The sequence below is a fragment of the Schistocerca gregaria genome, chromosome 6, assembly GCF_023897955.1.
Source record: "Schistocerca gregaria isolate iqSchGreg1 chromosome 6, iqSchGreg1.2, whole genome shotgun sequence".
In the NCBI taxonomy this organism is placed as follows: domain Eukaryota; kingdom Metazoa; phylum Arthropoda; class Insecta; order Orthoptera; family Acrididae; genus Schistocerca; species Schistocerca gregaria.
Window position 1 is genome coordinate 243,604,693 of NC_064925.1, and position 13,445 is coordinate 243,618,137.

A 13,445-nucleotide genomic window follows, 5' to 3' on the forward strand; every position below is an offset into this window, starting at 1 on the left:
GTAGTTGTCCATCGTGATGTTGTTTGAGGTTCCTCTGAGCGTCTTTGCCAGAGTCTTTATCACATGAGCTGCAATGTTAGCTTAACAAGGGCAATCTGGAGTTTTTCCTGAGTACACTAACCCATCCACAGCATATGATGTCAAAGAGTCGCAGATCCAGAATATCCTTATTCCATATTTTCATGGTTTGCTTGGAATAAACTCTAGAAATTTACAACACCCTCTGAAAGACATTAGCTGCTCATCTATTGTGCAGCTCTCTCTTGGATGAAACCTTTGCCTTCAGTTGCTTATGAATAGTTCCCACACATTGTGAAAAGTTGCCATATTACCATCTAGGCTCCTAGCTTGTCAAGTATGTCCATCGTCGAACCTTATTTCTTCAAACCTGTTTATAGAAAAAGTTGCCATATAAACAGGGTTGCCAGAAAGCTGCGAAATAATTCCCTTATAGGAACATCCCAGCTTTTCTAACTGCCAGCTAATAGACGAATTCCAAAAAAATACATTCATTTCCTTGTCTGTGACGTTACACCATGTTTGACCTTTTATGGCTGCTGAGCATCATCCTTCCAGATTTGTGCAGTGAACTATTTCATCCACAATATTATTTGTGATGAAGTAACTACAAGCATCTCTTGGTATTTGTAGTGACTTCACTTGACAGGACCCGGAGAAATTTTCATTATATTGTGTGTAAGTATTCTGCTAGAAGGAGGTGGTATTTTGCTCCCCAGAGTCCCATTGCACCCAATAAAAAAGTCTGAAGGCTATTGTGTACTTGCTACATTATTTGAATTTGCTGGCAGCCGTCTGTTATCAGGCCAAACTTTCATTGGTAAGCCTACTTCATTTACATCAGAATAGTGGTTACCACTTTCTTCAGATTCTGATTGTCTGAGAAAGATGTATATGCGAGATCAGTTCCATCTTTTGAAGGAATACTAGATTCACATTCATCCAACCATTCAGAAATAATCATTGAAGCATTTGGATCATCTGCATTTACAGCAGAATTGTGTTCTCTCTCTCTAGAAGTACTGGATGATTCCATGTGTAAGAAACGAATGTTCCTTGATTAGAAAGAGTCTAAATAGTTACTTCATCAGAGGAAGAGAAAAGGAAGGAAAACAGAGAGAATAACAAACACAATTACTTACTTCATCTATAAGAGCGTCTTCTTTCATATCTGAGGTCAACTTCTGCAACAGGTAGTAAGTTCAATATTGTTGTCACTGGATTCTGATCCATGCAACAATTGCCAGTATAAAAATATCCTAGGTACTAACATTCATAAACTGGGAAAAAAGTGCTCGCCAAAGCATTAGGTTACATCAGGCCTGAAAGGCCCCCTTCATGCTTTATGCACATAGCATTAAGAAAACACTGATTTCATAAAATCCTTGCGACATTAAATACAACTTTATTGTCTCTCTTAATCGTAAACATAAAATATGGTCCAATTATATGTAATTTTAATATAATTAAATGGGTGATTAATTCACTCCCAGGCTTTAAAGGCCTCCATCGTGCATCAAAGGGTTAGTGCGTCAACTTGTCGAACCCATTATCGGAAGAAACTTTCTCTTCTACCACCACACCACAAAAAGGAATTGGCACCAGTCATAGATAATTAACTAATTACCCATACCATAACTTATAAGAGCTTTTAATTTAATTAAATTTTTAGTTTAATTTGTTGTACTTTTGCAGCTCTCAGTAACTTTGAAGTTGTGGTCCAGACTGGTCTTTCAACAGCAGAAGGCTTGGCAGTGGATTGGATTGGAGAAAATCTGTACTGGGTAGAAAGTAACCTGGATCAGATTGAAGTGGCTCGTTTAAATGGCAGTTTCCGACGTACATTGATAGCTAGTGATCTGGAATCGCCAAGGGCCATTGCTCTGGATCCAAGAGATGGGTACATACATTTCAGAATCTTATTCAGCTGGTAGACTTTTAACAAAACTTTGATTAAGAAAGCGTCATGCCTCTTAAATATATTTAAGGAGTGAATTCACTGTGCATTTATAGGTAAGATATTACCCTTAACATTTATGGATTTTCACAGACTGTTGTTCTGGACAGATTGGGATGTCAACTCTCCCCGAATTGAGCGTTGTAGTATGAGTGGTCAGTATCGCAAGGTCGTTGTTCGTGTTGATCAGCTTACAGATGGAGCTTGGCCAAATGGTCTTACACTCGACTATGTGCTTCGTAGAATCTACTGGATTGATGCTAGGTGAGTTTTTCTCCATCCTCTTAATTCACTCCCAACAGATAAATCTGCGTACAGCTTACTTTCTGATAATCATGTAGCTAATGTTTGGTTTGGCAGTTGCACTGATTATTTTTCGTATAAAAGTATGGGTACCATCAATGGACTTGAACAATGTGCAGGTCAGATTCAATCCACACTACCACTTATGATGGTTTACAACATCATGAAGTCATACGAGGCCATGAAACACTGTCACATCCATTTGCTATTGCACTGTATGAAAATTATGTTTACTGGACAGACTGGAGGACAAATGCTGTTATTCGAGGCAATAAATGGAATGGATCTGATATAAGTGTCATACAAAGGACGTTGACTCAGCCATTTGACATACAGATAATGCATCCCAGCAGACAGCCAAGAGGTAAATTCATTTTTGGTTGTTTATTTTTTTAAAATTTGGTCATAAAGCATTAAATTTTTGAATTATTTCTTTTCATATAGTATGTTCACACAAAATAGTCCAAATACCTATAATTAATTTCAGATGTAGTCAACCCCTGTGGAGATAACAATGGAAACTGCTCACATTTATGTCTGTTGAACCAGTTTGGGACATACAAATGTGACTGTCCTCATGTCATGCGGCTCAGTGAAGATAATCGAACTTGCATTGGTAAGTTGCAGTACATCACTGAGTCTCATAACAAGAAAATTTAAGTGCAAGCACATGTACATGAATAATAATACCACTTTTTAATTTAGCATGTCAGTAAAGGTTTTAATTATGCTACTTAAGATCTTGAATTCTCATTATCAACGCTGTCTATAGCTTAACATCCATTCTAGACATCTGGGACTTGAACCATTTACACCATATTTTATGAGAATCGGCTAGTACCCGAAATTTTTCATAAGTTTCTGTAATGGCGCAGGACTCACACCTGGACTCTTGCTTCCCACAAGCAACACTCAATAGCAACTGAGTTATCTGTCTGCACCATAAAGCTTATACCAAAGCTTTAACCAACTAATAACTCTGTCATGTGCTTCCAGCTTTCACAAAAGCTCTCTTGCACATCATGCTGGATTAGCACATCTAGAGGCAAGAAATGACAAAAAACTGTTTAGTGACAGCTTAAAGTTATTCTGTGGATTTTGTATGTTGGAGTAGGTCTGCAGTGCTGCTGGACTATCTTTGCAGTGGTGTCTATTTCATTCCCCATTGACAAAAGTTTGTCCAAATTATTTTACTTTCAATGGTGCTTAAATTTATCGGGGAGTATGACTCATACAATAACAAAGTGTAAATAAAGAGTAAAGAACAGACATGAGACAATCCTTTCTCATTTTTTGTTGATGCAGAAGGCCATCAGTAGTACTAGCCAAGTCCATATCATATTTCTTGACTTCAGGAAGGACTTTGATGCAGAACTTTGTTTTTATTTGAATAGAATCAATGAGTAAACTTTTCACTTGCAACACCATTTACAAAAAAAGGTTTATCTTTTGTTATTGTTAGACCACATGTTATTCCATCAGTATCGATCCTTAAAACCTAGAAATTTTTCTGAAGTGTGCTTCTCTGATATGTTGTTATTTTGCTTCTTAATCTGTGGATTTATTCTGAAGCATATAACTAATCTTTTCGGCGTTATGTTTGTGTGTGTGGCGTCCCCTTTCTGTGTGTTGCAGTCAATGAGCAGGTGCTACTATTCTCCCGCACTAGCGAGATCCGTGGAGTGGATCTCGGCATGCCGTACTATCATACAATACCGACAATCAGCTTACCACAGGTCCTGTCACCTTCACAACTAGATTACAGCATTAAATTACGCAAGATTTACTGGACAGATATTCAAGTCAATGAAGTGAAGCGAAGTGGTTTGGTTGGTGGAGAAACAGAGAGGATCATAGACAAAGGTAAGCTATATTGAGTAAAAACTTTGCCTGTTTCCTTGAAAATAAAAGGGATGATTTATAATTGTTGCAAAATGAGATTTTAATGGCTTCTTGATGAAATGTGGCCATGTTTCTAATCCAATTGGTGAACTGCTATTGTAAAATATTTATTTATTCGAGAGTAAAATTTTTTAAGTAACCAATGTTGTAATTGTAAGCATCACAGTTAATTATTGTGAGAAGTAAGCATAAGCCACTGTGAGACAAATGAACCAACTAGAGACACAATCAGAATAAACCACTGGGTTACCAAAAATGTTCACAAAACGACAGTAGAGCCTGCACTTCAGACTGTAGGACCTCAGAGGAACTGAATCGACATTGCGTACCCTAATAAAGATCTAGCAATATTAAAGCCTTCAGTGTGTTTAGCTGTGTGAAAATAATATCACATCTTTGTTTAATAAAAGGTAACTTCATTTTAAGAGTGCTCTTTTCTTTTCCTTGAAACAGCTTTATGTTATTTTACGTATGAGAAGTACCAGAGAACAACATTTGGAGTCATTGCTATAAAAAAACTCTGTTATTGCTGTCATGATCCAGTGAATGGATTCATGGCACCCATTCCACCACACACAGTTGTTTTGGGTTTAAATTAACCTTGCTAGTAACATACAGACATACATACTGATGGTTTTCCCGATACAGGAGGCATCTTCCAGCAAGATAATATGATATCCCAAATGGATGAAGGACTGAAGCTCACGATTGGGGGAGGGATGAAATGTGTGTGTGTGTTTTGGGGCATTGTTTTAAAACTTCGTAAGAATGTAAATGTCATTTGTGTGTATATCAACCACTCAACATGTCAATTTTATTTGTACTCAGAACTTTACAGTGTTGTATTGATGTTCCAAATGGCTAGACACACCTATAAGTAGTTGGAAGGACACAACAAGACATTTTCAGTACTTCTCTATCTCTTTAATTATTTGAATTAAAGCCAATTAATCATTGCTGGAACAATCCAATTTTTCCTACCCACTATGTGCATTCTTCAAAGTATACTTACTTTTCAGCAAGTGTAGGATGCATTAGAGTTGAATGGCTTATGTATGGTGTAATGAAACATGCATATTACTTTTTTACAGCTATTCTGCAGAAAGAGAATTATTTTTTAATTTGAAGTACCCACGTAATTGGATGCTCTCCTATAAACAGTCTGTTGCACATTGTGAGATATTGGTAAACTGATATCTTATAAATAATGAATGAGAAAAGTTTCCTGCTTTTCTTCTTGCTGAAGTGGGTTTTTTCTAAATTATGTTTTTGTAGTAATTACATTTTATTATTCAAAGTCTGACCGATATTCTGACACCTTGTTGAAAACAACATGTTTAAGCTATTTGCAGATGATCTGTTATTCAACCACTGTTCAAAACTATGCTATCATCAAGAATCTTGCACTTGCATCAATCATATCCAAGTTGTCATAATGTGCATCACTTTTTATCAGAGAAACAACTGGAAAAATAATCACATAATTACAGTGTATCCAAACCAAGAGGTAGAAGCAGCAGATATTGCTAAATTCAGTACAATTGGTCTGTGAAACTAGCATGAGCTGTTGAGCCTCCCATATGATTTAAAAAGATACTATGCATTTACATGGATATATTTTTCAAGGTTTCTCCCTGATGAAACAAACACCAACATTTATAAGGCAGTATACGATGCCAACTTTAATGTGACTCATGACAGTCTATTATTTCTTTCTCTCCCCCCCCCCCCCCCCCCCTCTCTCCCTCCCTCCTCCCTACCTACCTCTCTTCCACTATCCCCACCCCCTCCATGCCCCAAGTATATTAAAGCTGTTCTGTTGCAATCTGAGCTCTGTCTTGCTGTTAGGAACATTCATGTTAACAGTTTCATAATTTTCTTCTCTTCCATCACAGCTTTGGTGTTCATTGTTTGTACCCTGTCACTGTAATTATTACCATTCACTTACAAGAATCTCACAAATAAACAAAAATAGCCAAAGATAATACACTTCACAATTTGGAGAATTGTGTTGCCGGTATTCTTTGAGGTGAATAGACTTTTGCTGAAATAAATGATATCATGCACATATTGTGGGCTATATGTGGTTATGATACCCTCAAAAGTCCAGAGCTCATGATCTAGTGGTTAGCATTGTTGCTTCTAGATCTCAGGGTCCCAGGTTTGGTTCCCAGCTGGGTCAAACATGTTCTTTGCTGGGAGACAGTGTGTTTGCATTGTCCTAATCATTTCATCTCCAGCACACTGGACTCACATTCGGGAGGACGACAGTTCAATCCCGCGTCCGGCCATCCTGATTTAGGTTTTCCGTGATTTCCCTAAATCACTCCAGGCAAATGCCGGGATGGTTCCCCTTTGAAGGGCACAGCTGACTTCCTTCCCCGTCCTTCCCTAATCCAATGAGACTGATGACCTCGCTGTTTGGTCCCTTACCCCAAACAGCCCAACCCCCATTTCATCTCCTCTTTATTGACATGAATATTGCCGAAGTGGTGTCAGAAAGAGACTTGCAGCAGACAGTCGACCAACTCCAAATGGGGTCTCCAGATCCGTAATGTCACAGGATCATTTAATTTAACACTCCTATAGCTCTATAATCTGCTAAATAATGAATTTTTAAAAAATGTGACAGCGGGTCTGTGGTTTACTTATTCCCCAATGCCAGTGTGTGACATTTGTCAAACATAACAGTGAACGTCACAGGTTAATTTTGAACCTTTTCACACAGCCCACTCTCCGAATATTTCACTTTTAACTTTGATGAGACTAATTGACAAGCACAAGTGATTCATCGCTCAGAGTTTTGCATTCTTGCAAACAGTTTCCATCTGTAATTAAGGACCTACGTAATGACTTTTCAGTTTACTGTCATAGGTTCACCACATGATGATTTTGTTTCCAGATGCTTGTATGTCTCATCAAAATCACATGTACTTTCCTTACTGTCATTGTCCAACTTCATTTAATGTCATTATCAACATCATCCACCATAAACATAATATTTTTCTTCTTTTCACTTTATTTTTAGTTTCACCTGTCAGGGTTAAAAGTTAAACATAGATAGCTAAGAACTGACTAAATAATACTGAACTACTGCTCTTAGTTTTGTAAGTAAAAATTCATGAATTGGGCCCATAAGCAGATTTCTGTGGATATTGTTCAAAGGATGCTGTGTTATTGTTCAGACCAACACTGCATAGTTTTGTATTTTCTTCTTGTTGTAATATAAATTGCAAGCTCAAAGTATTATTTTCATTGCAGTTTTTGGTCACTTACTTTCCCCCAATAAATTATGATTACTACAATGTTGTTTGTATATAGGGCTTGAAATAGCAGCACTAATTTCTTACTTTCAGGTTTCTCATAATCCTTTGTAAAGTTGTGTTTGCTATATTATCTAGCTTGCTTTCTATCCTAATTTTGACTCATTTACTTTCTTAGAAGGATTTATGTCTGTTGTGAACATATTAACAGAAAATCTCTTTTTAACTTCCTTCGTATATAGTGTCTCATATATGTAAAAAATTTAAGCACAAGTAAGATAAAGATTAAACGAGTATATAAAATCACTGGAAGAAATAAATGACATTTTAAGGAATAAATGACAGATCAATGAATATGTGGTAGTTAAAAAAAATTAAGTACAAGTACCTACTTACTAGCTATCAGCATAAGAATAAATGAAGCACTTTGGCTTTGTTCTTTGGTTTGTTAAGAGAAAAATACATTAATATTAATATATTTTCCTAGTTTATGCACATTAACCTCTCATTGTTTCAATGTGGGTGGATTTTAGGTTGGTTCAAGTATTTACACTATTCATTGTGTCTTCATTTTTAATTGAAGAAATGTCTTCTTATTTTTTAGATTTATATGTAACAAAATATTACTGGAAATTTTTGAGTTTCCATTTCTAGACTATGTTGTAACTTAGATAAGTATCAAATAAATAATTCACAACTCTGAATTTTTCCAAGGTATTGAACAGCCAACAGGTTTAGCCATTGACTGGATTTCTGGAAATATGTTTGTGAGTTCATGGGGTGCTGTCTATAACTACATACTAGTATGCAACCTTGAAGGAGAATATATTTCTGCTGTGGTTGGACCAGATGATGTCTTTCAAATACGTTCTCTTGCTGTGGATCCTTTACGAGGTGGCTTGTACTGGAGTCATATGCAAGATAGTCAGTATGTAATTGAAAGCAGCCGTATGGATGGCAGTGAAAGGAAAATGATTGTTACCCAACGGGAAAATCCACTGCTTGTGTCACCTCAAAGTAAGTTAATAATTACTTTTATTTAAAAAGTTTTGTATGTTTGCATTTAGTTTCATTGTGCTTAAGGATAAAGTTTCTAGTTTTCAGAGATAGGCCTATGGACATATTTACTCTTAGTTCATTATTTGTGTTCTTAGTCTTTAGTTGATCATTGTAAAGGATACTTATTCAGTCAAGTAAATAAGACATTTAGTTCATACAATAATATTAATTCTCTCTGCAAATCTTCATGTACCTCATCAACTTCTGTAATTGTTGACATGTATGAAATGGCATGCAGTCTGTATTTCTTTCATATAAAACACTATTGAAAAGAAATGAAAAATAAATGAAATTACAAACTATTAATGATACTACACACTGGGTGACATGGGAGAATATATATGTATGCTTAAGTCATAGAAATGACCAATGAGAATAAATGTGAGAGCCAGTCACATTTTTTGTTGCACAAATACTTTATTTTTCCTCGTACCGAACCATCTTGAGGTGCCAGGCTTAATTTAATTGGGGGGAAAAAACAAAAAACACCATTGATTAAAGAAAAAAGATGTAGCAAGTTTCAGTGTTTTTTCCCTTCATTTATTTATACAGATAAATGAAATTCTGATGCTATCATTGCTAAAAAAAAAAAAGGGTAGTTATTTTCTTATGTCATGTCATTTTTCCTCTTTTTTTGATTGTGTCTTTTCACCTTCCTTCAGTGTTCTGTCAGTCAGTTCTTACTTTTCCTTAGTAACTGAAAATTTTGCATGTATATAATCCAGTTAACCCCCCATTACCATGGACCTTGCTATTGGTGGGGAGGCTTGCGTGCCTCAACGATACAGATAGCCATATCGTAGGTGCAACCACAATGGACGGGTATCTGTTGAGAGGCCAGACAAACGTGTGGTTCCTGAAGAGGGGCAGCAGCCTTTTCAGTAGTTGGTGGGGCAACAGTCTGGATGGTTGACTGATCTGGCCTTGTAACATTAACCAAAATGGCCTTGCTGTTGTGGTACTGCAAACAGCTGAAAGCAAGGGGAAACTGCAGCCGTAATTTTTCCCGAGGGCATGTAGCTTTACTGTATGGTTAAATGATGATGGCATCCTCTTGGATAAAATATTATGGAGGTAAAATAGTCTCCCATTCGGTTCTCCGGGCTGGGACTACTCAGGAGGATATCGTTATCAGGAGAAAGAAAACTGGCGTTCTACGGATCGAAGCGTGGAATGTCAGATCACTTAATCGGGCAGGTAGGATAGAAAATTTAAAAAGGGAAATGGATAGGTTAAAGTTAGATATAATGAGAATTAGTGAAGTCGGGTGGCAGGAGGAACAAGACTTTTGGTCAGGTGAATATAGGGTTATAAATACAAAACCAAATAGGGGTAATGCAGGAGTAGGTTTAATAATGAATAAAAAATAGGAGTGCGGGTAAGCTACTACAAACAACATAGTGAACGTATTATAGTGGCCAAGATAGACACGAGGCCCATGCCTACTACAGTAGTACAAGTTTATATGCCAACTAGCTCTGCAGATGATGAAGAAATTGAAGAAATGTATGATGAGATAAAAGAAATTATTCAGGTAGTGAAGGGAGACGAAAATTTAATAGTCATGGGAGACTGGAATTCGAGAGTAGGAAAAGGGAGAGAAGGAAACATAGTAGGTGAATATGGATTGGGGCTAAGAAATAAAAGAGGAAGCCGTCTGTTAGAATTTTGCACAGAGCACAACACTTGGTTCAAGAATCATAAAAGAAGGTTGTATACATGGAAGAACCCTGGAGATACTAAAAGGTATGAGATAGATTATATAATGGTAAGACAGAGATTTAGGAGCCAGGTTTTAAATTGTAGGACACTTCCAGGGGCAGATGTCGACTCTGACCATAATCTATTGGTTATGAACTGTAGATTAAAACTGAAGAAATTCCAAAAATGTGGGAATTTAAGGAGATGGGACCTGGATAAACTGACTAAACCAGAGGTTGTACAGAGTTTCAGGGAGAGCATAAGGGAACAGTTGACAGGAATGGGGGAAAGAAATACAGTAGAAGACGAATGGGTAGCTCTGAGGGATGAAGTAGTGAAGGCAGCAGAGGATCAAGTAGGTAAAAAGACGAGGGCTAGTAGAAATTCTTGAGTAGCAGAAGAGATATTGAATTTAGTTGAAGAAAGGAGAAAATATAAAAATGCAGTAAATGAAGCAGGCAAAAAGGAATACAAACGCCTCAGAAATGAGATCGACAGGAAGTGCAAAATGGCTAAGCAGGGATGGCTAGAGGACAAATGTAAGGATGTGGATGCTTATCTCATGAGGTGTAGGATAGATACAGCCTATAGGAAAATTAAAGAGACCTTTGGAGAAAAGAGAGCCACTTGTATGAATATCAAGAGCTCAGCTGGAAACCCAGTTCTAAGCAAAGAGGGGAAAGCAGAAAGGTGGAAGGAGTATATAGAGGGTCTATACAAGGGCGATGTACTTGAGGACAATATTATGGAAATGGAAGAGGATGTAGATGAAGATGAAAGGGGAGATACGATACTGCGTCAAGAGTTTGACAGAGCACTGAAAGACCTGAGTCGAAACTAGGCCCCAGGAGTAGACAACATTTCATTAGAACTACTGACGGCCTTGGGAGAGCCAGTCTTGACAAAACTCTACCATCTGGTGAGCAAGATGTATGAGACAAGCGAAATACCCTCAGACTTCAAGAAGAATATAATAATTCCAATCCCAAAGAAATCAGGTGTTTACAGATGTGAAAATTACCGAACTATCAGTTTAATAAGTCACAGCTGCAAAATACTAACACAAATTATTTACAGACTAATGGAAAAACTTGTAGAAGCCGACCTCGGGGAAGATCAGTTTGGATTCCGTAGAAATGTTGGAACATGTGAGGCAATACTCACCCTTCGACTTATCTTAAAAAATAGATTAAGGAAAAGCATACCCACATTTCTAGCATTTGTAGACTTAGAGAAAGGTTTTGACAATCTTGACTGGAATGCTTTGCTGCACCTATAGGGAAATGTAGCTACCAGATGTGTGTGGGAGAACAGAGATTGTTAGCGTATTCTGGAAGTCAGTATGAAGTGGAAAAAAATTGTGTAAACGTTTGTGTGGTTTCTTCCTTCTCCTTTCTTTAAAAAAAAGTCATATCAGAAGTATAAATACAAAGGGAAAAACTACAAACTACATAAAGTAAGCAAGTCCAGGTTTAGGAGCATGCAAGATTTCACCATGGATGACTTAAAGTAAGGTATCCTGCAAAAAGTTTGGACAGACCAGAAGTAAATCTGCATTAGTGCTTGGTGCAGGACAGAGCAAGTGGTTAAGTGTGCTATATTTGCACTTCTCTGTACTCATGGCTGATAGTTGTCACCGGAGAGACCAATTTTTGCAAATTACATTTGGACCTTCAGATTCCAGATCTTAGATAACTGACAGCACAAAACAAGCAGTAGTCCACTTCTCTTGATTTTCAGTGGTTTGAGGCCAAAGAGTATCTTTTACAGCTGATACATTCCCTATTTCTGTTGTTGCTTCAGATGGAATCATTTCTAAGATGATTGTGGTTTATGTAAGACTTTCATGGACCTTAATCTCTGGGCAGTTGATACATAATGATGTAATGGGTGGCTAGACTTGGTGGCCAGATTTGAGCTTTCCACAGTGATGGAAGCCTCACAATTGATATCTGGAGGAGCAATACCTACCAATTGATATACTATGAAAAGTGGTGTAGGATGCAAACATCAGGTAATAAACCTGCACATCTCACTCAGTGCTTTGTTGATCTCTTTGGCATGGGCAGACTTGCACCAGACAGGGAATATGTATTCTGCCATGGAGTAGCAGATTTATAATGTTGTTATGTTATTATAATGTTGTTAGTGGATGATATCCCCATGTATTACCAACTACATTCCTAAGGATAATTCCTCTTCCACCTTTGTGTTATGGCAGTGTGCTGTATCTCAAGATGCAATCAACTGTGGTGTATCTTGGGTGTGGTGTATCTTCTAATTCTACTCTTAGCCATGAGACACTGAGTTTATGATGTGCTTATCTGTATTTAAGATGAACACAGGCTTGGGCAAACTTGATTACTATTATAATAAATACTTATCTTCTTTGAAGTATCTGTTAGATAAACTTCCATGTCTTCAAAGAACTTAGCCTGAGTTGTCAGTGCCAGAGCTTTTTCATAATTCTGGCACAGTCCGGAAGTTGTTATTCATTAGCATATATGCTATAAAGAGCAGGGTTTAATATGCTTCTTTGTGGTGACACATTTTTCAGACAACACCATCAACTTGTTTATGAAACTGGTCTTTTCACTATTTTCTTTACTGAGAACTACAATTACCTTCCAATAAAGATCTTTTAATTGAGTGTCTAACTCAATTCAGTAACTTACAGCATAAAACCTTTTATCCGTAAAGAATATATATAATCATAAAGTCAAAAACAAAGATTCCAAGACTTACCAAGCGGGAAAGTGCCGACAGACAGGCACAATGAACAAAACACACAAACACACACACAGAGTTACTAGCTTTCGCAACCGATGGTTGCTTCTTTAGGAAGGAGAGGGAAAGACGAAAGGATGTGGGTTTTAAGGGAGAGGGTAAGGAGTCATTCCAATCCCGGGAGCGGAAAGACTTCCCTTAGGGGAAAAAAAGGACAGGTGTACACTCGCACACACACACACACACACACACACACACACACACACACACACACACACACATATATCCATCTGCACATACACAGACACAAGCTTGTGTCTGTGTATGTGCGGATGGATATATGTGTGTGTGTGTGTGTGTGTGTGTGTGTGTGTGTGTGTGTGTGCGAGTGTACACCTGTCCTTTTTTTCCCCTAAGGGAAGTCTTTCCGCTCCCGGGATTGGAATGACTCCTTACCCTCTCCCTTAAAACCTACATCCTTTCGTCTTTCCCTCTCCTTCCTGAAGAAGCAACCA

The 13,445-nt window shown here is 37.5% G+C and overlaps 1 protein-coding gene across 2 annotated transcripts in view; it reads left to right on the forward strand.

Moving 5' to 3' along the window:
* Positions 1–13,445, forward strand: part of LOC126278124 (low-density lipoprotein receptor-related protein 1) — a 688,899-nt gene that overhangs the window by 455,240 nt on the left and 220,214 nt on the right. For both annotated transcript variants that reach the window (XM_049978010.1, XM_049978009.1), the window contains 6 exons: positions 1,714–1,918; positions 2,069–2,239; positions 2,398–2,642; positions 2,766–2,894; positions 3,914–4,141; positions 8,158–8,460. In XM_049978010.1, coding sequence (XP_049833967.1) covers positions 1,714–1,918; positions 2,069–2,239; positions 2,398–2,642; positions 2,766–2,894; positions 3,914–4,141; positions 8,158–8,460 — 1,281 coding nt within the window. The remainder of the gene's footprint in view (positions 1–1,713; positions 1,919–2,068; positions 2,240–2,397; positions 2,643–2,765; positions 2,895–3,913; positions 4,142–8,157; positions 8,461–13,445) is intronic.